Genomic DNA, 25,676 nt, shown 5'->3' on the forward strand with positions numbered 1-25,676 from the left:
AAAATACAAGTTTATTTATAGCGAGCCAGTTTAAGAACCACAGCTCACAGCCCCTGGCAGATTTAGCCGTAGCAGTTGACAGGGTCACCCCTATCAGCTGTGTGCCCTTACTCCCTGCTGACTATTTTCCTATCTGCAGAGAAGCAGTAGAATCAGTGGTGTGTCCTCTGCTCAACACGTGCACTTCAGACGGGCATGTCTTAAATAGCCACTGATACATTAATACACAGGGCTGAGAAGTGCAGAAGCTCGGGTAAAGCAAACACATTGCTTGTCCTGCCAGAGAGGCTGTGGATGCCTCGTCCCTGGAGGTGTTCAAGGGCAGGTTGGATGAGGCCCTGGGCAGCCTGGCCTAGTACCAGATCTGGAGGTTGGTGGCCCTGTCTCTGGCAGGGGGGTTTGAACACCATGATCCTTGAGGTCCCTTCTGACCCAAGACATTCACTAATTCTATGATTCTGTGATTCTGCCCCCTCTGCTATTGTTCTGGTAGATTGCAACAGAAGGGTCTATTGGACATCTGAATGAGGAAACTTCTCAAGCTGTCTAGCACAAATCACCAGAGTGCAAATGAGAAACACTCTATGCATGTTCTTGTCAACCAGAGTGTCCCTTCTGCAGTATTAATGCAATCCTGCACTGACATTTCCATGGTTCAGGCCATTCTTAGACTACCTGAGCTGCAATCTGTAATGGAGTGTAATAAGAGTGTAATAAGAATGGTTGAGCGTCTATGGACCAGAGAGAAAAATTAGCAGGGAAAATTTTTGCCTCCAAAATTCAAAAAACAAAGGATAGCAGCATAGAAAAAATCCTGGATGCCAGAACATTTTTTTTTCTTCTACAAAGAAGTTATATTTTAAGATCTGAGGTCAACAGCCCTTTTAGTACATATTATTTTATTACATTCTTTGAAAAACACTGACAGCAGAAAAGAACAGCTTGTTCTACAAACTCTGCTTCTGCTTGCTGGCCCACTGTCAGGATACTCTTTTCCTCCCTTTGTGCTTTTTTATTGCCTTCACATCACCTGCTTCTTTTCCTTTACACCTGCCTCCGCCAGAGCTGGAGATCCCTGATTTGCTTGCGGATGGCAACTGAATAGGCTGGATGTTAGGCTCATGGCCTCATGATGCCAAAGGCTGAGATTTCACTGTGATTCCCAACAGCTCCACTCGGGTCACAGTTGCCATGAGCCTCAGAGGCTTACTTTGGCCAGAACCTCACAATGATTGCAGCCAAGATCTGAGCCTGGACAGCATCAAGGCAGCAGAAGGCAGGAAACCAACAGAAAATGGCACACAGTGAGGGCAGAATGACAGCTATCATGAGGCTCCTTGATGGCTCACTTGGCATTGTTCCTACTGCTGCTTTTGAATTTAATGACTACTTCTGGATATCTAACAGAAAAAGAAGGCAAAAGCATGAGACTGGAGGGAGGAAGAAAAGATATAGCAGCACCAGCTCATGGGAGAATTAAGTTCATCTCGATTTTCAAACTTCAGCACTTAAAAAAAATCACAACAAACACCACCCAAAGAACTCGATTTTTTTCCTTGTGACATGGAAATTGCCAAATACTTATTTTATTTAACAATGTTAGTGAAGCTAAGCTGACACCTTCTCAACGTTTAGAATGAAGTAGCTAAAATATTTTGTCACATTACCAATGAAAAGGCAAAAAAGTGCCTTAAAAGAAAACTGAATAAGTAAAGAAACTCAGCATTCAAATTTCAGACTCAAGCTGTCTCTTCTGCCTAATGCTTATAACACTGATGGGAATTTTGGCGTGGATTTCAGAGGGAATACTGGGTATCCTGAAGAGTAGCCTGAACAGATGCTTAAGATTATGAATTTGCCATCCAAGGACGATGTATTTACAGATGAAAATGTTAAATAGTACTTTTGAGATATTATCACAATATAAAAGGCTCAATGTCCCAGTGATCTCCATGGCAAGAGGACAGAACCATTAATTTCCTACTGAAGATTACCTTGCTTTAGGGACCTGGCCAAATGGATCACAGAATCCTTTACTCTTACGAACATAGGCTGGTTTTAGAGCAGTTTTCAGCTGTTTGGGGAGTTACGTAATTGCACCAATTACATCCAATTACATAATTAGAGTAAATAAGTAATAATATAATTAGGTGTTGTAATTATGTAGTTATGACAGGTAGCACTAATGCAGATAAAATCCATTATGAAACTTGCTAAGAACTGTGGACAGGGCACACGAGAACAAAACTTTCAGGGCTTCGTTTGCTAGAGTCAGTCATTCTTCCAATGGGTGAAATAATTAATTCAATTACCATGCCCATAGCTTTTTATTTTTGCAAATGAACAGAGAAACAAACCATAGGCTAATTCATTTCTCCCTCTGAGTTGCTGCAAAAAATGCAGTAATTAATCAACAACATTTTTGCTTCCATTTATCTATCTGCAGCTACCAAAACTGCAAATAGAAATCTTAATGTATAAATTGCATTGCTGAAAAGAGAATCGAAAAATTTGGATGTTAACCTTCACTGTTCCAGTTATTACATTAAACTGTCTCCTCTGACAAATGGACACAAGGAACATTCAAATACTGCTGTATTGATGCAATACAAGTTATGTGCATCTTTATGAGTTTGCAAGGGATGGAATTTCTGGTCAAATGAGTTAAGAAGTTTTTCTTCAGGAATGAAAATTCAATAGGGGTATAATTCATACAGCTTCTTGGTGCAAATACAAGTCATGTATCCAGCTTTTCAAAATTTCTGTCTTCTTGGATATGGAATAATCATGTCTGACTTCAAAAAAGAAGGCTGGATAACCAACAGATAATAAAACCTACCACCTTGATTTAATATTCATTAGCATTTCACTCAAGAACTGATATAAAATACTGTGCCAGAAGAATGGGCAGCACCAAAAGATTTGAAGTGCTTTACTTCCCACAGCATCTCCACACATTCATTGACCGAAAATCCAGAAGAGTGTAAACTACGTCTTGTTTTACAGTCCATTCTGTAGCTACTGATTACTTCAGCCACTGCTCTGTGCTAAGTGCTGAAGCAAATGAGTGAAGAGGGGTTTGGGGGTGAAGAGGGGTTTGGCCTCTTCTCCCAGGCAACAAACAGGACCTGGGGAAATGGCCGCAAGTTGTATCTGAGGACGTTTAGGTTAGACATAAGGAAAAACTTTATCTCTCAGAGAGTGGTCAGGCACTGGAATGGCTGCCCAGGGAGGTGGTGGAGTCGCCGTCCCTGGCAGTGTCAAGAGGCGTCTGAATGAGAAGCTGCTGAGATATGGGTTAGTGCCTGTGGTAGCAGTGGTGATGGGAGGACGGTTGGACTAGATGATCTTGTAGGTCCTTTCCAACCTTGTGATTCTATGATTCTGTGATTCTATGATTCAAATACAGAGCTGCTGGGAAAACCAAAATCCCAGGAGCTTGCAGCCTATGTCTGTGGTCCAGAGGAAGAAAATGTCTCAGCCCTAAGGACTTTTGAAGTTAGAGACTTAACAGACTGCAAGTTATTAGAAATGCCTTGAAACAAATCTTGCCTGGGATAGAAACACAAGTGAATTTGGGGACTTGGAAAAGTATTGCCTTTGAGTGAGGAGTGTCTAGAAGATTACCTGCAAGTTTCTTTTTTGAACTGGAAAATCAGGAAAGTGAAGTTACGTGGGGAAGTAATTTCTGTCCTTTTTGACAGGAATTTTGTTGCCTTCCAAAAAGTATTATAAAACAGCATAAGAAAAATTTAGAGCTGCTGGAATGGAGGCCACAAAGATGCTCAGAGAGCTGGAGCACCTTTCCAATGAAGTTAGGTTGAAGGAGCTGGACTTATTTAGCTTGGAGAAGAGAAGGCTCCAGGGAGGCCTCATTGTGGCCTTTCAATACTTAAAAGGAGCTTGTAAGCAGACTAGACACGGTCTTATAGTGATAGAACTACAGGGAATGGTTTTAAACTAAAAGGGTAGATGTAGGTTAGCTGTGAGGAGGAAATTCTTTACTCAGAAGGCAGTGAGGCATTGAACAAGCTGCTCAGTGAAGCTGTGGGTGCTCCATCCCTGGAAAAAATAAAGGCCAGATTAGATGGGACCCTGAGCAGCCTGATCTTGTGAGTGGCAACCCTGCCCATAGCAGGAGATAGGAACTGGATGGTCTTTTGGGTCCAACCCAAGACCTGCTGTGATTCTATGATGAGAACAAGAAAATCAGAGCATTCCAGTTTCTTCCAGTTATGTTATCACCATACCTTAAAACAAGATGTTTCACTTTTTGCTGGACATACGAATCATGACCAAGACAGAGTTGTATCACAGTCAGTATATCTTGGGGTCCTGGTGGGCAGTGGAGAAAAGAGACCACCAGAAAATGTAGACATTTACCCTGGTACTTAGTTTTACTGTAAACCACGTCAATGTTGTTGTTTTTTTTTGCAGTACAGTAGTACAGAAGTACAGTTAATAATTGGTTAACTACAGCTGTAGGGGTAGTGAGGATGATATGTGGGGCTAAACTCCACTTTCTATTTAAAGAAGTTACTGAAGAATACTCCAAAATTTGACTTACATTTATTTAAGGTTAGGTCTGAGCCTTGAAAGTCAGATTTGACTAAAAATTCTTTCTTAAGTATTCCAGTTGAGAAAAAAAAGAATTTGGGTTTGACTCATTAAAGCTACAGAAACAGACATGGAGGTCTACTTAATTGTAATAAAAACTAGTAAAGCTAGGAAAGCTTTTCCAGGAGTACTATTCATAGAGTTCTTCCATTTTCTGTATCACCCAAAACACTGAATATCATTCCTCTTTATCCCCTTCAAAAAAGTCCTGAGAATGCCCTCCTCTTGAAACTAGCCTTAAACACTGAATATCATTCCTCTTTGTCCCCTTCAAAAAAGTCCTGGGAATGCCTTGCTCTTGAAACTAGCCTTAAACATCTCCAACGTATTAACTGGATCCTGCTGGCATGCTCTATGGTAAATTCATATATCTACCAGGTTTATCTTCCACTGCCTGCAGTGCTAGCCACACTGTCTCCACCAACCTTCTGGCTTAAGCAGCAGCATCCATGTTAAAAATAATAACTTCTCCTCATTTTCAGCTTGATGGCTAATCCATCTTCTGCCAGTGTTTATCCACTGCTCATCGAAAAAGCTTTTCGAACAAGAATGCTGCCATCCTCCCCTTTGTCTATTTTGTGCTTTTCATTACTATATACTGTAATCCACTGCATTTCTTGCATCTTTTCTGATACGCTAGGCATTATCTTCTTCAGGTTCACTTAGAAAAAGAAACTGCATATTCTTTTCTCACTTTTGACTTTGAATGCTACATTGCCTTTTGCCTTGAGCCTCTTCTCTATATATTTTGGATTCTCATTTGAATTACAGTGTCACATCAGCCTCATCAGCCTCATTTGGTAATGAATCTGTTTCACTGGCAAGCCTCAGTTCCCTTGTGAAAGGTTCATTTGAAGTCTGCCTCTCTTGTGCCAGATTCTAACCAGAACCTAAGCCCCTTATCAGGGACTTTGTTACCTGTCCCAGAATTGCAAGAGTGGCTGCACAGCTTCCAGTCAACCAAAAAGTCTTAATCAGTTTTTCTCTCTGTCTTTAGGTAAAAAAAAATTATCTCATGTTTAATTTCTGCATGGGAGGTAATGCATTCCACGTATGTGCAATATTATTCCATTGTTATCATGCTGGGTTTGAAACATGCAAAACACATAACCTCCATCAGCACCAATGGCTTTTTCCTCTTTTACTCATAAGCAAAGTTCTGTCTCTCAATTTCTTCCAGCTGAATATCATACTTCCAGAACACTACATTCTTCTAGTCAGATAATTTTCTTTCATTTCTTAATAGCCCTTCTACCATGTGGTATCAAGTAATCTCTGGCTCCAAGAGAAAGAGCCCCTTTTTATTCACTTAAACAGTTCCAATTGCTTCTGCTTCACACAACCAGCATTTCTGCAGCACACCTTCCCTAGACTTTGTACAGGAGGATTTTAACTACACAAAGATACAAATACTAATCCCACAGCACAGAATTTGTTCAAATATTGTTTCTCTTTCTTTCCACTCCTATATTCCCTCCTTCCATTCCTTGTAAGCATTATGTTTCATTTCTAGGCCCATATGCAACCCTCTCACCACCTAGAACGACTGTTTTCATACATACACATGGAAAAAAAAACCACCCAGCCCTCGCTCAGGGGGTTTAATAATTCCAAACTCTTGATTACTATTAACCACTCAAACTATCAGCATTCTGCCCCAGAGGAGCTTTGAGAAATTGGTTCAGTGCTTGAGGCCACACACGTTTTGGTGCTTTTCTGTTAATATTTTAGATATTCAAACAGGAGTTCCAACTATTAATGCAAACGTAAAATACATTAGTGAACTGCATCAGAAAATTCAAACCTCTGCTGCCACAGGATGAATACACTTACTATGAATATTAATGCATCCCTTGGAATTAAACATTAATACTTAACATACACACTCTCAAAGTTTAAAACCATATAAACATCTCAGGGAGAGGGAAGAAGAGGAGAGTAAGGAAGGACCAGACAAAGGAGACAGGCCCTAGAGTCAGGAAATGTTCTGTGAATTAAAGAGCATTTCTGAGATAAGCTAGACATGTTTCAGGTATTAGAGGACAACTTGACACTACAAATAATTTCCTGTAATGGAACATAGGATGCAAGCTTTTGTTTTAGCTTTTCTATTTTGCCCATTACACAGCAGGAGATCCATTACTGCCTAACAGCGTAAATTTACTGAGTTGGTCTACAGAATTGGCAGTTCCAAGTTCCATGGATATAGGCCATTTCTCTGTACCTGAACGCTCAATTCCCATGACCCTCCACACTGCCTCCCATCTAGCAGTAACAGCACTTACAGAAGTGTGCCGTGTGAATCCTCCCCTCTAGCTTCAGCCAACACCCAGTTCTGCACCTTGTCTAAACTCATCATTTAGACCCTCTGAGAAAGTGAGAAAGGCGTTGCCATGGTGTGTTACCACCACCATCCTAGACACCTATCTAGGTGGGCAGGGTAATGATCCAGCTTTCTTCACTGACAGGGGAGGGAGCTGGCAACAATTTAAGCCAGGTGCCTTATTTTCAGACAGCTGAAATTAAAGGATATTCATCTCTCCTGCCCTTGGCTGGGCTGAGGACTGTACGAGCACCCAGAATTTCATTTGTGAGGTTAGGCAGTATGTATAATCAAAGGCTGAATGAAGGATAACAGAGTAGATACTCTCAATAAAAAGTGTGGCTGCAGAAATGCATAAACAGTAGCCTGATGTGTACTTGTTTACACTCCCCTCTGAGATTCAGACATATGCCAGTTCTGCAACCACAGACCCTGGCAAGAGCTCTTGGCAATGCAATAACTGCCAGGAAATCCACAGGAACAAAATGGTGCACCAGGATATCACAGCAAGAAGGCCACCTAAATATTGCTCTTCATGGGGATGTTGTGGAAGTTACTCAAAAATGAAGCCCAAACACTGGTACCAGCCCTCTCTCTCATGAGAATGCACCCTCTGGCAGCAAGTTGGAAATGAAATGTAATTGAACGTGTGCTCCCATGTCATCAAATTTCTTTCTCTGAATCCAAGTCATACTCACTGCATCATGATGCATTTTCTGCAGCTCTTAAAATCCCCACAGAAGCTCATCTTGGTCTTTTCAATAGCTTGTTCAGAAGCAGCCGTAGGAGAAAATGCTAGCCCTCAACACTGACCCTGTGCTCTGCTGTTCAGCAGGAGACATTATTTTTCTGGACAGCAGCCCAGAGATCCTGGACAAAGCAGTAGCAGATGTTATGATGCATGCTCCTCTGCCTCTGGTTTGGCTAATGAGGGAGCGGAAACCACAGAGCATGAGAGCACGAAAGCCAAACTAGAGACCGTGGCCTCTGCTTTCATCTTTTTCATTATGTTTAAGACTGGGCTTTGTTGCAGACTGTCTAAGACACGTGAAAAGATCTTTAAAAACACAGATCGATGCCTCCCATTGTTCAGGCAGAGGGAAAAAGACAGATATGCTCTGCTCGTGCTGCAAAGAACATCTAGCCATTGCATAAAGCACGTGCTCAAATTGACTTACCACAATCATTTGTGCCACATAGCTCTCTGGACCAGTGTATTCTGTTGGATCTTTCACTTTGACAAGCACTATAAAGTACAAATAATGCCACATGTTGTGTTCTGACTTTATATGCTCCTCAAATGAAACTGTCTTGTTATCAAATTTGTCTCTCTCCAGTCCTGCGAAAGACATGAACGTAGTACAAAAAAATAAGTAAATAATATAAAAATACTGGTTAAATATGTTAGAGAAAGAAACCTAAATTAATTTAAAGGATCATAAATTTGAAGGATCTTAATTTAAAAGCTATAACCACATACAGTAACTGCCAGGCACGAAATACCAGGCCAGAGGCATTCCTGACAGAATTCTTTCAGCACAACGCTTATTCTCTTTTGTGATATTTCCCCGTTAATAACAATAACACTATAATAAATAAGTTACAGTTTTACAGTGCCTTCTGTGCTGAAGGCTATAAAGTGCCTTACAAGTGTTGACTCTGATCCTTTCTAAATGTATACTGGTTAGCACACAGCATGCAGTCTCAGTCCTGATCTTGCAAAGATTTATGCACGTGCTTAGCACCAAGCATGTGAGTAGTCCCACTTAAGCTGCAGTGGGATTGCTGAGCACTTAAACCTAGCAGTGAAGGTGAGTCTGCAGCTCTGCAGAAATACAGTCTCTACAGAGATGCAGTTGTAAGAATTTCATTCTATTCTTTGTTTCTGCTCAAATCTCTGACGAAGAATGACAAAGTGAGAAAGGAGAGGATTCACCAATGCTTTTCTCCATGTTACAGCTTTCCTCCTTGGATCTCTTATAGGGGCTCCCACTGACACTAAAACTCTGCACAGTGTTCTTCCCTGTCAGTACAACCATGGAAACAACACCCAGCCTATCAAAAAGAAGGTAATTCTAATGTCCCCTGGGGGAGTGAAGGTCTGCCCCTCCTTGTGGCTGCACCTCAAAATAAGTGCAATTCACCCATGGTCTTTGTGAGGATGATTTTCATTTAATTTTTTGGTTCCCTGTTTCAAGTCATCTTCTGAAATAGGCAGATTTTCCTGTTACCCTTCTGGAATCCACTGTGCTGTGAAATAGCAAGCTGTACTTTCATATGCATCACGCTACACGTGAAATAAAGTCAGCAGCTGCACCATCTCCATCAATAGTGATGATGCGAGTGTGAAACACAGTACTTCTCCCTCAGACCCCAAGTGGAGACTGTGAAGCCACCTCTTAGCAAAGCTATCTTCTGACTCCTAAACCGAATTTGTTTCCTGCTGAGAGCGAACAAATTTGGAACCAAATTCTGACATTTTTACAGACTCTCCTCACAGAAGATAAGCCCTCTTATTTCACTATTTATTGACAAATACTTCATTTTACTCCCTTACCCACAAAATGTCTCAATAGCTCAGAAACTTACCACAGATGAAACATGTCGTCTTCAGTATTTCCTCCTTTTTCTGCTTTTCACTCCTGAGATCAGCAAATGTATCAATGATGACTCCAAAGATTAGGTTTAGAACAATAATTATGACAATGAAATAAAACAGAAGATCATAAACAACTCGAGCAGCAAATAAGGGCTCCTGCAACAATAATAAGGTTGCAGTAAGATACAAAAATAGCAAACGTCTAAAATATTAAACAACATTTTCACATTAACTCAAGCAAAGTTATGCATCTTTCTCCTCATATGCCAAATTCTTCTAGCCTTACTTGCACAGAGAGGGACTGGCTATATGAGTAAACAAAGAAGTTTTGGCTGCATGTAATCCTGTCTCTTTGGGACTCCTGTTGTCCTTTACACAGTTTCCCAAATCAAGGAGAGACAGACTGTCTTGTGTTCCAGGTGCAGTGTAGATGCTTTAGTGTAGTGCTCTACTGAAGGTAATTACCTGGCCAGCACACTAACAGGGATAAGCACTTCTAGTACCATTTGAGATCAACAATGACCCTTAATGCTACGTTGTGGCATACAGGAATATGCTTAAGGAAACATGCTTATGGAATGTCCTCGTGAAATTCTCCAGACTGTTGCCAAGTTTGCACACTAAACAACTGGAAGCAAGAGGAGCATACTTACGTGATGCCAAGGCTGAAGTAGCCTACCATGTTCTGCCCAAACATGGTGCATTAGTGGCTTTAACACTATACTAAACCAGTCACCTGGCTATAAGCTGGCTCAGAGTGGGTAGACCAAGCTTGTGTCCTTCTGGAATAGAACACGTACATGCACACAAATTGCTCTGAAGTGCTCATTTTCCCTATTTCATCACAGTTTTGTATTTTCATGCCTTCACTATTTTCCTTCTTGCAAAGTCTGGATGTCTGGATATCCAGAGTCTGGACTCTCATTAACACTTCCAATAAAATAGCAAAGTTGTTCTGTGGCAAACAGGAGACAACACTCAGCGTAAAAAGGAGAAACATAAAATCCAAATCCTGTTCATCATGAAGCTGTCTTGGAAGGCACCGATTTTCTCAGTTTCCCATGCATTCGTTTGGATAACTTTGTACCTTTTATGACATGCTTTAATGCAGTTAGTTGGCATGACATTACTGCTATGTGGCAAGAGTCATTTTCCAAGTTTGTAAGCATCTACACACTTCATGTGGATAGACTATATACAGGCAACACATGTGGATAGACTGTAGCCTATAGAATCTCCTAGCCTATGAGTAAGGATCTGGATTCCTACTACCTACAAAAGGTTGTAGTAGAACTGAGTTATTTTTCTCAAAACTCTTGCACATCCTGCTGAGGGACTACTTGTGAGTTTCATCTTTCTGTTAAGATGTGGTCCACTGGGCAAAGATCTGCTACACTGCCTTTATTTGTGCTGTTCTGCTTGAATGTAAATCAAAATGCATAAAACCCAAATATTATGAGTAGTTTTCAAATAAACTGCATTTTGGAGAAAACTTCTGGAAAAGGACTTGCACCCTGATACATGAAATCCTGTTTTGACTTTGATGCTAGTTCAGATAAGCATCAGATAAGTACAGATAAGCAACAGGTCCTACTCCAGTGCAGATGCCAGGCTGAATTTCAGTTAAAAATACACCTTGTGGACTAGAACAGAGTCTTGACATAAACTTATCAGTCAATCCTTTTCAAAAGTTTCCATTTGTAATTACTAATGTAATAGTAAACTGATCCAATCCAGCAACACTTCTTAGCAGCGCTTTGAAGGTTAGAATATGTTCCAGTTTTCCAGAAGGGATAAACTACTGCCTAGAGTTCCTTTCTTCAAGTAACATCATCGCAACAAGCTTAGCTCTTCCCATTAAGTATTCTATCTGAGATTTAAAAATTACATGGATAAATCAACTGTGTGACATTAGAGCAGGCCAGATAAAAATACTGTCTATAACCTCTAAAATTGACTTTGGCATTCATGAGATGCACAGGGAGTAATGCATTTCTTCCGCCAGAACACTTACATCTTTGGAAGGCTTTCTGAGCACGTCTCCCACACCACCACCATTTCGCAGACCTTGGTTTAATACTGTCACAATGCACATGAGCAGGGTGTCACAGGTCCTTTCAATTCCATCCTCCTCTTCCTCACCTATAAACAGGAGAACAACACCTTCATGAATCAGAATATCAAACGATCACTTATCAAACAAAGTCAGAATTCTCAGTGAGAGAAAGGAAGTGCAATACATCTGCCTTTTGTATCCTCTAGCTAGAATTTCAATGATCATCCCTATCCATTTGCATGTCACTGCTGGTAACATTCATAGGCACAGCAGCCACATTTACCCTGAAGAGAGACAGCGAAAATCCCAAGCAGTAACCGTTTATGACCAGAGTCGTCATCTCTAGTCATGGGAGTATCCCTTCCCTTACAAATACTCCCACTGGTTTCAGTATGACTGCTTTTTCAGCGGGCCTCCAAAGTGCACAGCTGACGTGCAAAAGAGAAGCAACATAAACACAGAATTAGAAGCACATTCACAGAAGCATTGTCTTCCTGTGAAATCATTCTTCTACCCACGTATGCACAAGCCAAGTCATGTTAGCATTTCAAATTGTTCAGGAGGTACTGGCTTTTGTACCGGTAAATCTGTCCGTGATCTTTCCCCGGCGCACCAGCACACGTGCCTAAGCGCAGGTCTGACATACATTAAATGAAAGACTCTCACTGACCTCAGCCTGAAAACTTGGATTCTATTCTTATCTCTGCTGCTGAGTTGCCGCATGGTTTTGGCTGAGCCATAGAGGATACTGTTGTGCAGGAGGTATTTGAACGTGTAGAGGAGCTGGGCTGGAACACAAGTCCCAGAGGGACTCCCTCTGCCTTGGCCAGAATTCCTCCCACCACGCACTCTCAAGCTGTGGCTGCATCAGCAACCTCCTTTTGAAGAGCCCTGCTTGAGCTTTTCCCTGTGTCCTGCTGGCTTGTGCTGAAGGGTCAGGGCTGTAACTGCTGCTTATCCTGCCTCTCTCTCCCTTTCTCTTTAGGGATACATTTGATTAAGCAGTGAAGGCAGCAATTTTCACTTGGTTTGCCTCACGCACTTACTGTAATACAATTTAATAAATAACAACTGCCTGCTGGGATAGTTAACTGAAACAGCATATTTAACAGCCCCCAAACCACATCTGAGGCATCGAGATAGACTTTGATACACCAACTGACTGAAAGCATTCACATTACAGACAAGCAATTTGGATTTAAAACATGGGTTCCTCAATTGTGGTTTATGTGATAGATACATGCAGAACAGAGATGGTATCCTCTGCTTTTGCCACCACTGCTTTTTATATACAAGCAAATTAAATGGAAAAGAATTCCTGATTGAAGAGACTCTAAGCAAAAAGAAAAGCAAAAGCAGACATGGGATAGACTTCCTTGTTGATCTATATATTCACTGCAGACACTGCTACCTCTAAGAATTCCAGATTTAAAAAAAAAACAGAAACAATGAAAAACTCCCAGAAAACTGCTCGAATATTGAAATTGAAAGGATTGAAACAATTAAACCTTCTTTTTTCCTCTGTTGCATCTGGATAATTTTTACTCACACTTTGACCTTAGTCACATCAATTTGTCTCCTCTACTTTTGTATCCTGTCCCAATTTCCTTTTTCCAAATGTAATCCATGGATGTTTTGGGAGCTAATCTCTGTGCTTGAAAAGATGGCTATTCACAAGAGAAATAGAATAAAAACAAAACCCAAAGACTTTATAAAAGCCACAGCTTCTATTTCCTTTACGTACTTCGAGAACAAGATTTTTGTTACTCACAAGACTAGGGTCAGGTGCTGGAAACAGCAGACATGGGAGCTGGGTAACTCTACTGGCACATGTCCGGCCCCAGCTGGTTTGCCCTACTGCTCAGCAGTACTCACGGCTCAGACACAGCTTGTCTACACACATACACACAGTCTATGCCCACATTACCAACAGGAGTGGATCTGGAGCTTGAAATGGTGCTAGGAACCCAATGTCAATGCTGAATGTGGTTCAGAAGGCTTTTACTTGCAACAGCTCCTGTCTGGTGAGTGACCCCATTAATGGCTGGACAACATTAAGGTAGGCTGTCTTCTGATCAGGTTTAATTCAAAAGTAATGTAGAATGAGCACTGAGACCACCCCGTGATGTCAATCACATGGCAATGAAGTGGGATGGCAGGAAGATTCACTTAAAAAGCGCTTCTAGTGGCCCACAGCCACCTGGCTTCAGGGCTTGAGTTGCAACACAAGCAGAGGCAGAGGAGACTTGCATGCCCACATGGATCAAACTGAACTTGTCTGAAGTGGTACCAGGACTGTGAGTAGAATGAGTGAAGATGTCTCCCTTTAAAAAAAGGTGTCTGCATTTTTCCAGCATTGGCCTTTGTGGAATAAAGAGCACAAAGTGCATAAGGCCAAGCCAACATAAGGGAATGTAAAGATCCTTTAAGAGGATTAAGCACTTCACCAGGTAAAGACTTAAGTGATACTCCAAAGGGAGTATCCTTTGGAGTAAAGAGTGGGAGACTCCATAGCAGAATGAGACAAAATATTTTTAGCCTGACAGCTCAATGCAGTAGGGAGGAAGCAGGGTATAGAGAGGGGACGTTCCTGAGCAGAGCGGACTGCCTCTCAGTTAACTCCATCGCTAAAATAAGCAATGACTGAGCTCAGGCTCAGCTGATGAAACTCAAGGTAGAGGCACAACTTCATCAGAACAAATGACTTGCTGTGGTATGATTTAAAAAGCAACGTATCTACATTTCCACTGTGGACCTGAGATGTCACTGAAAACACTTTATGTATCCCACGGACAGCAGCGAATTTCTTTATGCTGCTACAGCATGAATCCTGCCAACTCCCACGCTGACTTGCCTTTGCATTCTACTGCACTCACATTTTTGCCAGAAGGCAGAACTGTCCCAGCTGAGGACAGAAGGTAGATTCTCAGTAACTTCTGAGTTTATTCATTGGCCAAAATGAGCAAAATGGTTCTTCCTGAATGTTGTTTCTTTAATATTACTGGATGAATAGAAGTAGTCCAAGATTAAGTGAGAGAGTACTTACATGTTTCATATACCCCTCTTCCATTATTGTTTAATTTTTAAAGAAACAGTAGTCAAAGAATAAGAAATGTGAGATTTCTATCATTTAAAGAACTTGGCAAAAGCTAAACTGCATCACTTTTGACTGATTATTTTTTTGAATGTAGCAGCTTTGGCAATAGCTCTTAGGCTATTTTCTCAATCTAGTCAGACAGCTTCCCATTTTGTTTATGAAGCCTATTTATGCACTTGTTTACAAACTTGCTGGGGAGAAAAAGCCTGCTTTTATAGCCCTGTCCCTCACACCCTTCATCCTCATGAATAAATAAATAAACAAAAAGTTCAAAATTAGTACAGGGAGAAGGAAGCAGGTGAAATTGTTATACTGGATACACTGGAACACAGGATAGGAAGGGAGCGCTCAAGTCCTAGCTTCAGTCCCTGGCAACCGCAGCCAAGTGCAGCAGGAAATGGTTAAAGCCTGTAGACCAGGTACGTCCAATTCATGGGCCACATGCAGCCTGGGACAGCTTATAATGTGGCCCGCTCCATTGCTGTGCCATCATGGCAGCAGTTCTTCCCCACAAAGTGGCCTAGCCTGGCCCCAAGCGCTCAACTACCACTCAGCAACAACCAAAACTTTTCACTCAGAAGGTTGCCCAAGAGGTTGTGGATGCCCCATCCCTGGAAGCACTCAAGGCCAGGCTGGATGTGGCTCTGGGCAGCCTGGTCTGATGGTTGGTGACCCTTCCCAGGGTAGGGAGGTTGAAACTAGATGATCATTATGGTCCTTTTCAACTCAGGCCATTCTGTGTTTCATTCTATGATTCAAAACATTGGCCCAAGACAATTCCTTTTCACTCAGTGCATCACAGGCAAGTCAAAAGGCTATTCACCCATACAGACCATCCACTGCTCACACTGCAAAGGCCACACTCACACTAAAACAAATGCAACAATTGCAGTGCAAGACGAAATGCCACAACAATTCTGTCTCAGGAGAAGAGAGTAGGGGAGACAGACTAGCACCAATGTTAAGAGGTCCTGAGTGATTCTGTAGCCTCAAACAATAAAAGAGGGCAGGGAACGCTGTCAGCTTGATCCATAAAAAATTCCTTCCCCTCCCAATGTCTGGTAATTGACTTGATCCCAGTAGGACACAGTGTACAGACCTTTTTTAACAGAACATACAGCTGACAGGGTCCTTCTGTATACAGATCAGCTTCATAATGCAGGTATTAAAGTAAAACTAGACCGACTCACCCGCTGAACTACAGCAATTAAGCATTTCACTTGCCACAAACATAAAGAAACAAAACTTGCCTATCACAAGCAAGGCTTGTAACAGCTTCGTTTCCTTGCATTTTCCACAAGCTGAGAACACACAGATGGACTGCTACCCATGCTTAACTGAGCCACAGTAACTCATTAAGGCATAGCTGGTCCGGGATCTGAGCTCTTAGGTTTTCTGCCTACACTACAACCTCAGCCTAGACACATGGGAAAAGTAGAAACAAAAGCTTACTGTTAAATGCTACATCATTAAAACAAACTCAAGCAGCCCTAAATGGATCTAATTGTGGCTCACTCCGTGCAGGTGAGAATGCTGCAAGTAAGCAGCAAGCTTTTTCTCTCAGCAAAGCCAGATTAAAAAAAAAGACCTGTCTGTTGAAGCATAACGATTCAGCATGCTATTTTAATAACAAAACTCATGTTGTTGCAATTGTAATCAGGTGTGGGAAAAGCACTTCAATTACAGGCAAGTTGTCAGCTAAACTCCAAGCATTCCAGAAGTTGAGTGCTTCTGACTTACAACGATAATCACTTTTCACACACAGTCTCTGTAATAATAACACACAAATCCCTCAGTTCCAATTGATCATCAATTTTGGGAAACTTTTGTACTAACCTGAGTTAATAATAGGAATGCTTTTGGAACAATTCTCTTTTGCACAGGCTCCCATCATTGATGTGAGGGTTGTAGTGGGGACTTCACCAATACCTAAGGAAATAGCAGAATATTGATAAAAAGACAGATACTGCACTGATAAAAAGACTTCAATCAATATTTTTCTGGAAGCAAGTCACCAATTTGAAAAGTTGAGAAGAAAAAGCAGAACAAATTATACCACCAGTTCCTCCTTCCTCAAGCATTCTGCATCAACAGCTCAAAGCAATCACAAGGAACAAAAACAGTTTTATATTTACTGTGTATCACAGCTATTCCTATTTCATCTCCTGAAATTAATGAATCTACATCAAATGATGCTTCTTCTGGTTGAAACAAAATATATTCAAAGCAAGGAACAACTGTCAGATATAAAAATAATGTCAGTTTTAAAACCATTGGATAAATTATTCACAAAAGCTGACAAGAAGGACACCAAGCTGATGTTCAGTTATCCTGAACGTAGAATATTTAAGAGTTTTCAAGGATTATAACACACTTTGGTACTCATTTGTAAATATGTATGGGTTTGAGTAAAACACTAATTTAACATTCCCAAAGTAGGTAAATGTGTACATCCACTTGATTTTATCAAACCAATTTTATCTTGTGCATCTTCAACAATTTTCTGCATTTCAAATCAGAGGTACAAAAAGGTTTACAGAGAAAAAATGAAGGCAAAATGATGCAACCAAAGTAGAAACCTAAGAAAATTTCTGTAACACAGAAAACACATCCACTCTGACTCTGTCTTTGTGTTACTTTTTAAAGAAAAAATTTAAAGCACTTTTCTTGGGATGCAAGATGTTCTATAAGTATACCATCAGCATATTTGCTTGATGTGTTTTTGATCAGCAATGGCAATGCATTAAGCCAGAAACACACACACATACCACTAAAACCTTCTTAAGAACTCAACTGAAGAAACATAATCACACAGTAACTACTGCTCTGGATGAGACCAGTGTTCCATGTAACCTAGCCTCCTTTCTTCTAGGGTAGCTACAATTATTTTTCTAAACGAATCTTCAGATGATAAGTTCTGACTCCAAATGAATGGTAAATCAAATATAAGTCATCTTAGCCCTTTGAAGATGATCAGTGACATAAAGCCAGGTCTGTTAAAGAAATTTGTCAAGTTCCTTTTCTTACATGGTATCAATTAGATATATGAGTCCATCATACTCCCTTAGGCCCATAAGTCATGAATGAGCTTTGCCTAATTTTGTGCGGCAGGTCCTGAAGTATGAGTTAGGAGAAGGCTGGCAAAAAAGGAGTGCACACAATCTGAGCTGGCTCCTACTGGTTGCTCTGTGCTTGCATACATATCTGGAGCGCTCAGCACTGGGAAATACATTCCTCTAGAATTTAACCAAAAGTTATTCTCAGGTATTTCTATGCAGACAGTTACTTCTCTGCCCCTGCTCCCAGAAGGCTGGTTGGTAGCAAGTATATAAATCTCAGCATACCCAACCTAGCTTTTTTTCTAGCAAATAGAGCTTGCAATTTTCTGTCCATTTTGGTAAAATCTCTCATTCCAAGAAGTTGAAATCCTGCCATTTTAAAAACTGGCTAAAAACCTTCTGATTATTTTACTGAAACCAAGATTATACACTAAGTGTGTATTTTCTAAAATATATGCTGAATTTACAAGATGCTCTCAGGAAATCTCCTATCAGCAAAACATAGATTTTGTAATAAATTTCTGCTGCATGAAGCTTAAATAGTGATCAGGTGAATAGACTTACTGAACATGCTAAGATTACATGCCTCATGCAGCACAGAGAAAATAATAAGCACTGCTTTTGAGGTGGAATGAGAACCATCAGAATCCACTTGGAGTTGCTCTTCATAATACTTATGAAATGTAGATGTATATCTTTTTAATGTTAGCAGAACTTAGAAAAGAAACTGTGAGTGTTAGATTTTAGTATTTCAACAGGAAAGGCTCAAAAACAACTAAGCATGAAATTTTACCTAGAGTCTTAATTTAGTCCTAAGGTATAAGGAGTTAGATTGGCTTCCACAAGGTACAAACACATCGTTAAAATTTCCTTTGAGTAAAGATTCAGTCAGACAGACAGAAAGGTGTACTTTGGAAGCAAATTTTAATAAGAAAAGCAATACCTGCAACAGGAGTCCTGATTTTCAATCTGTCGACCTCCATGATGAAGTCGTCCTTCAGGAAGAGGAACCCAATGATGGAGAAGAGATAAACCAGGATGAGTGCTAGCACTGCAGTGAGGATGATGGAACGACCATTCCGGGTAACACTTTTTATCACGTTTAGCAAAGTCTCCTCTCTGTATACTAGATCAAACAGCTGGAAATATAATAATGTAGAGGAAAAAATGAATACAAATGAGGCTACATACAGTGTACATGCAGATCCTACATAGGAACACAATTTGAACTACTGAAACATGCATCTATCCACGTTCTGAAGTCCTAACTTCATAAACATACAATTCACACTGATTTCAATGGGTGCTGGGGTTGCATATACAGGAGGGGACAATCAAGCACAGAATTTGAAATTTTAAAATTATAGCAAAATCGAAAGCTAAAACATATGTTTTATATAGGAGCCTGATTCAGACTCAGGTAGTTGTTACCAACAAGATTCATTGTTTACTCATACTCAAAACCAGGCTAGATTAAAATTCAAAGACAATGTATCCATACTACAGATCTACATCCACAAATTTATTTTTCTTGTTATGTCCCATCTGATGAAGACGCATGGGTTGCATCTGAAAAACTTACTTGTGCAAGCAAGTAATTACGTCTGTAAGCTGTTTCTTTGAGCTCGTGGGATCATTTAAAAATGACTCACATGTGCAAGGATTTGGGCCATCTCTTTTTAGGACAAACTTAAATTCATTGCACTATTTGCACAAAAGCCCAAACTTCCATTCTCATTTACCCTGCACTGTGTGCTTTCCTGGTATTTAAAGAAAAGTATACATGAAGGTAATATCTCTTTAAATGTCAAAGGCCTAAAAATAGCAATTAAATGTGATAAGTGCTTTTCAAGAATCTACAGCTTTTTTCTCTCTTACAATTCTATTGATTTGTTATAGTGCTTTGGATTTTATCTGTATTTCCACTTCAAATCACACTGATTATAGATATTAAGTGACAGACTGTGATTGATCAAAATGGTCCACAGGACAAGGTATTAGTCACAATTCACAAGACCTGAAATCCACAGCCTTGTGAAAGGATAAATAATAAAGGTAGAAAGAGGAAAGACAGTTATCATTCATTCCATACAAGACAAAGCTTAAAATGAGGAACAAATACCAGAGTTTGGAATACTTCCACCACAAAGTGAACACCTGTAAGTAACTTGGGAATGGATAATTATAACATCCACGAATCACAAACATTTGTTCACAGTCATCACTGTAAAAAGTAAGTATATAAAATGTTTCCTCAACTACATGGCACATCAGTATTTTACAATAGAGAATCCCCTACTCACTGAAGGAGTAATATGATTTGCTGTGCATTTTTGAAGGAGGGCATTAATTAGCAGGGGAGATGCATCCATCCACTTGAAAAGGGCCCTGCAGCTAAAGCCTCAAAATCTTGACTATTTTGAAGTCTGTCCAATCCTGAAGCTGATTTTACTGTCAAGATATTGACCTGGAAAGTGATTTCAGTAAGAGAGAGTAAGGTTTGAACCCCTAAATTCTGGAGTGCTTAGCACACCTCTGTGATATTACCCCTATTTAGGAAGCTGAGAAAAATACAACGGCAGGATAGTGAATACATATAAATGACCACAATTTGTTCTGTCTCCCTAAAAGTTTCATGTTTTAGTATGGAGCAAAAGGATTAGAAAACAAGAAACCCCTTTTACTACCACTCAGCATGAAGGGAGCAGTTAGCTGAGTTTAGCATAATTTTGTATGATTCATTTTCACTGCACCTGTATCATATTATAAAAAGGCATTCTATCTGGGTAATGGCAACAAAAGAAAATTGAAGTGGCATACATTTAATGTGATGAATCTTTCCAGAGGCATGCCATCCCTATTCCCCAAGTAGTTTTTTTATTGCAACATGTACAGAGGGATGGAATAGTTGGCATAATAGCAGTGGCCAATTCCTGGCCAGGCAGATCACAGCCTGAAGACCCAACTGACACAAGATACAGGAATAACATACGCTGGATAAAGGCATGCTGGGGAAGAATAGAAGAAAGGAGTGGGCTGCATGATAATTTCATGAAAAGAAACAGAAAACTGTCACCTCTAAAACAGATAAAGTAACTCCCAACAGAAGCAGGTTCTAATGAAAACAGCAGCTCCTACAGGGCAGCAACACAATGGCATGCTAAAAATACACATGATTTGGCTTGATTGTCAGGAAGAAATTGAAGACAGCTGCATACGTGCAACGGTATTTTCTATTTTTGCAAAGTTTTCCCCTCCACAGAAGCACACACTTACCAGGAAACTGTAGAAGAATTCGTGCACACAGAGGCCCAGCATGCAGACCAGGACATATGCCACGTGATAGAGAAAAGCCATGTCCATGACGACCGCTCTGTAGCCACGAGTAAAAGTTCCCCGGTTTCCAACAAAGCTCACCAGAAACACTATTTTGTTGCAAAGCTATGGGAGGTAAAGAAAGGCTAGGTTTATTCCGTCAGAAAAAAAAATGCTGTTATTTATTGCTTGCATTGCTGTAGAATGAAAAATTCTGGATAGGCTACTTTGAACAAACACTCAACTTCTAGATGGCTGAAGTTCAAATGAAACAAATCTAACTCCAAGACACACTGGGTGTGAGTCCATCAGAGTAACTGGAAGCGTATCACCCCTTCACCACTGCACTGAGATCTCTACAACATTCATGAGAAGGCATGGTGGGATTAACATCGTAAGGCATTAAACAACAACTGGGGAGTGAATTCCTACCAATTCCTACCAATTCCTAACAATGAGTTCAGATCTGAGCCCATGCAGGAGCAGCTATAAATGCAATTGCTAAGAGAACAATAGTAACACAACAGCTTGTGTAGAGGTGGGAAAATCTCCCATTTGCTCAGATCACATTTTTTTCAGAATAAGATCCCTTTTAAATGTACCGGTGTCATTTCTGAAGAATGGTTTTTAAATACCAGCAACAGATTTGCCATTGCTCTGAGCTCTGCCTGCATGTGAGAAGTATTGCAGAAGTACATAAGAAAGGGGCGTTTGGTAATCCAGGACTAGCAATAAGGACTCAACATGTTTCTTCTTTCACAAATTTGACATGGCCAAGCACTGCTTGCTCGTCTTTACCTCGGACTACATGCCTGGGCATTTTTGAGCACGCAAAATTTTTGCAGAATCAAATAACCTAATACTTTGCTGCCTGGTGCTAAGCTGAATTAGGGCTGCAACAGTCAGGCAGAAATCTAAAATGATGACTTATGAGCGTGACTGCCTATCCTACAAAGCTCAGTAAACATGCAAACATAGCCATGAATAAATTAAGAGATCTAGGAAAGGGCTGAGAGAATTTTTAATTTTGAAAACTTTTTTCAAAAATATAGATTTAGGCTCACAGAAACACCTGACAAATTTGTGTCAATTCTGCTGAGCATATTTGTAGAGAAAATTTTTCTTTTAACACAAGGAACTGTAAATTTGGTTCCTTTCATTCAGCAATATTTCTTTGAAATTTCATATTGTTTTTATTTTTAAAATATTTGCATGTGAACAAAACCAAATCTTTTTTTCTCAGCTTTTCTGCTTGCTGACATCACTGTTTCGAGATGACTGGAAATTATTTTTTTTCTTTGTGTTAACCAGTGAGCCTGAAAAAGTTCTTTGCACAGTTCTAATTAAGACCCTTAATATCTCTGCCTTTGGTGGAAGGGAAAATTGTGCTTGCTTGAGTACTTACATTAGCAGCACCAAGAAGTATCAAGGTAGGACCGAGCCCTATTGTATATATAGACCTGAGAATAACAGACACCAGAAAGGGTCGAATGCCAACAGGCTTGGAGATGAAAAACAGCATTGCTGTACAAAGTGCCACAGCTATCCAGAGGAGGACCGAAATCAACGGAGAAAGTGTGCCTGTATGGAGGAGAATGAGAGAGTTGAGAAACACATCTTTGGAGACTCAGTTTTTCACCACAAAACAGATCCAGAAGATCAATTCCTTGGCCCATAGAGCTAAGACAAAGTGTGACTCATGCATCACTGCTGACCACGACTTACCCTAACTGCAGTAAGAACTATTATTATCATAGTATTGTTGATTTGCACAGGTAATATAATAAGAGCAGCTAATGAAATTTCCATTAAAATCTGCACAGTGCTCAGAGATGAAATAGTTTACCCTGTTCCTGGAGCAGGCTACTAATTATCTCCCTCTTGCAAGGATCATTAGGAATCCTTCGGTCTAACTCGGTGATTGTTCAGCTGCAGAAATAGCCGGTCCTTGGGGTGGCACAGCAGTAGCACCAGCCACAGCATCTCGTTCCCAACCCAAAGGGCACAGAAGCGCCCTGCTTTTAGAGAAGCAGCTTGCTGCTCAAGGGCTGCGGGCATTCAGCAGGAGGCAGCTCTGCCTCTGCTCAAAAATCAGCCACTTGCCACAGTGGGGGGTGGCCATGAGGACTTGGGCAGAAGTAGCAGCATCTGCACTGCCAGGAGCTGCCGAACCACTGCGCCTTTCTCCCAGCGGGCGGCAGGTCCCTGCTCTTGCTAAGCTCCTACAGGCACGTAAGCTTTCAGAGTCAGGCTGGGCAAGGTGATGGCTCCCAGACTGTCCATGAGACTTGAGAGAAGCCCGTGGTTTCCCTTTCTCCTCTGCTTAAGGCCCTGGGAACACACCATGTCGCTTTGATGCAAAAAGCACATTCAGATCTCGCGGTGCTGTCACACTCATACGCTGACTTCTACTGATTAACTGAGAGCTCAGTGGCAGGGGAGAACGGAATAGAGAATTTAGTAAGGATCACAATAGGAATAATGGTATCTCTTTGGCAGCAGATACACAGCTAAGCAGCATCAGTGAAAACAGTAAGGTGAGGCCTTGTCCTCGAAATTCAGATGGCATCCAAACTTTTCCAAAGTTCAGGAGTGTTTATATCCCTTGGCAAGAGATTCAAGGGCAGCTCTGCTGGATAGTTTCTTTGCCAATGAGATCTGGAAATTTTTAATGGATCCTAAAAAATAGCTTCAAAGTGAAGCTGAAAAATAAGAGCGAAGCACTCGGTGTTTCTTTAATAAATTTTTCCTTCTTCCCTACTGCAGGTCAAATGATTTTGTGTCATGTAACACATGCAGATATGCTCAGGGCAAAGAACCCTCATCTGGAGTGCAATTTCGCTTATGCCGTATGATGTAAGAAGTGCAGAAATCCATCAGAAGGCAGCAGCATTCCTGAGATGATTAGATCAGCCCAAGCACCTCGGACACGTGAGTATGGATTTGCACAAGGGGAAGGGGGAAAATGTGAGACAAACTCCAGCTCCCAGATCAGTTTTTGGTGGCGACTGGAAGTAAGGAGTCTGCCTCGTGACCGTGCTTATCCCATTGGGCCACACCTATTGTTTATTGTTCAGAAATCTCTTCTACTGCTGCAAGGACTAGGAATTGGAATCCTGAAATGCACTGTTGCTGAAATCACTGGATTACTGGGGCCACTTTAACTAATACCATATAAATCTGCAGTTCCAAGTATTAATGCCTATTGACTGCAGACCAGAGGATTTCCTTGAGTATAAATTAGCTAAAAATTCAGTAGCTTAAAAGGTTTATTTTTAACACTTCATTTCTTCTCTTGCACTCTGGCATGTGTGCACTCTGAGTGACTCTTCTGCTTACAGGCAGGAAAGCACTGCGTACAAATGCTTCCCATTTCCACAGCTGAACCCTGCAGACACAAGGCTGTGGAGCTCCCTGTGCTGTGACCTGCAGAGCCCACCCTGCAAGGTGAAAGTGCAATGTGGTCTCCATGCCAATATGCTTTAATCTGCTGCTTTCTGTTTAGCCAGCCAACAGGAATGTTGGATGGTGCCAATTCTGGTATTTTTGAAAAACACATGCATCTACTAGAAGCTGGCCTGTTTCCAGTAGTGCAGTTTACATGCCATCAGACAGAAGTGACTTCGAGTCACATTACTGGCTAGAATGGACATGAATCAAAGACCCAGAGGTGAATGGATCTACTCCCATTACTAGTCTCCTTTATCCCAATTAAGCTTGTTTGGGATTCAAAGAGGCCACCTGCTACTCTGCTGCATTTATTTAATGAAATTTATTATTTGCTGCATTTCTGTGACATGTGATGAAGCAGAGACAGAATCACACCTTTTAAGCATATTTTTATATAATGTTTTTGTCGTCTGCATCAGTGGCTCTTTTATTCCAATAAAATCATCAGATGTCAATGAGCTAGTTTTCATATCATCATATTCCACACGTTTTAACATTGCAAATCACTCAAACTGGTTAGTTTTATGGAATCTCAGTCCCTCTGCTGCCAGGTACCCTTCCTCAGCTCAGAAGCTATAACTGAATGTGTGCATTAGTACACTGCAATCTGACAATAATTAAGCAAAAAAGAAAAGATCTTCACGATCTTCAGATCAGCTCCTGTGTTCTGTCTGTTTTGTTTCATGTCACATAGGACATGACACACTGAAGATCAGCGTCTCAGACAACATCTGGTTCCTTTCTAGGAGACACTACACGGCTTCTGCAGAAACAAGCACACCTGAAGATGCAGTTTTACATAACCATGTTACCTTAGAATAAAAGCAACTAAAATCAAAAGGAAAAATAAAACCAAATTCCACTTGCCTTCATCTCCATCATCTCCGAAGGGATAGAACAGAGCAACTGCTAAGTTGATGAATACAGCAAGGTTGAAGGAAATGCTTCCCCACAGAGAGATGTGTCGTGAGAACCAAAATAGGAGTGGATTATCTAGAAAGGGGAGAAAAAAAAGCAATGAATGGAAAGAAAGTAGGCATCAGCCCAGTCAGTAATGGTCTCGAGGGAGTTAAACAATACAGATTAATGAAGAAAACTGAGGTAAACAAAACAAACATGCAGAACTTTAAAATTAGCTAAAAGAGACGTAGTAAACATAG

At 40.7% G+C, this 25,676-nt stretch overlaps 1 protein-coding gene across 3 annotated transcripts in view; it reads right to left on the reverse strand.

Moving 5' to 3' along the window:
- Positions 1–25,676, reverse strand: part of ITPR2 (inositol 1,4,5-trisphosphate receptor type 2) — a 263,980-nt gene that overhangs the window by 19,162 nt on the left and 219,142 nt on the right. For all 3 annotated transcript variants that reach the window (XM_085231963.1, XM_085231974.1, XM_085231957.1), the window contains 8 exons: positions 25,384–25,509; positions 22,472–22,647; positions 21,028–21,192; positions 18,695–18,890; positions 16,529–16,621; positions 11,554–11,681; positions 9,530–9,695; positions 8,119–8,279 (listed from right to left, as the gene is read on the reverse strand). In XM_085231963.1, coding sequence (XP_085088089.1) covers positions 8,119–8,279; positions 9,530–9,695; positions 11,554–11,681; positions 16,529–16,621; positions 18,695–18,890; positions 21,028–21,192; positions 22,472–22,647; positions 25,384–25,509 — 1,211 coding nt within the window. The remainder of the gene's footprint in view (positions 1–8,118; positions 8,280–9,529; positions 9,696–11,553; positions 11,682–16,528; positions 16,622–18,694; positions 18,891–21,027; positions 21,193–22,471; positions 22,648–25,383; positions 25,510–25,676) is intronic.

The sequence above is a fragment of the Meleagris gallopavo genome, chromosome 1, assembly GCF_905368555.1.
Source record: "Meleagris gallopavo chromosome 1, MGAL_WU_HG_1.1, whole genome shotgun sequence".
NCBI classification, from domain to species: domain Eukaryota; kingdom Metazoa; phylum Chordata; class Aves; order Galliformes; family Phasianidae; genus Meleagris; species Meleagris gallopavo.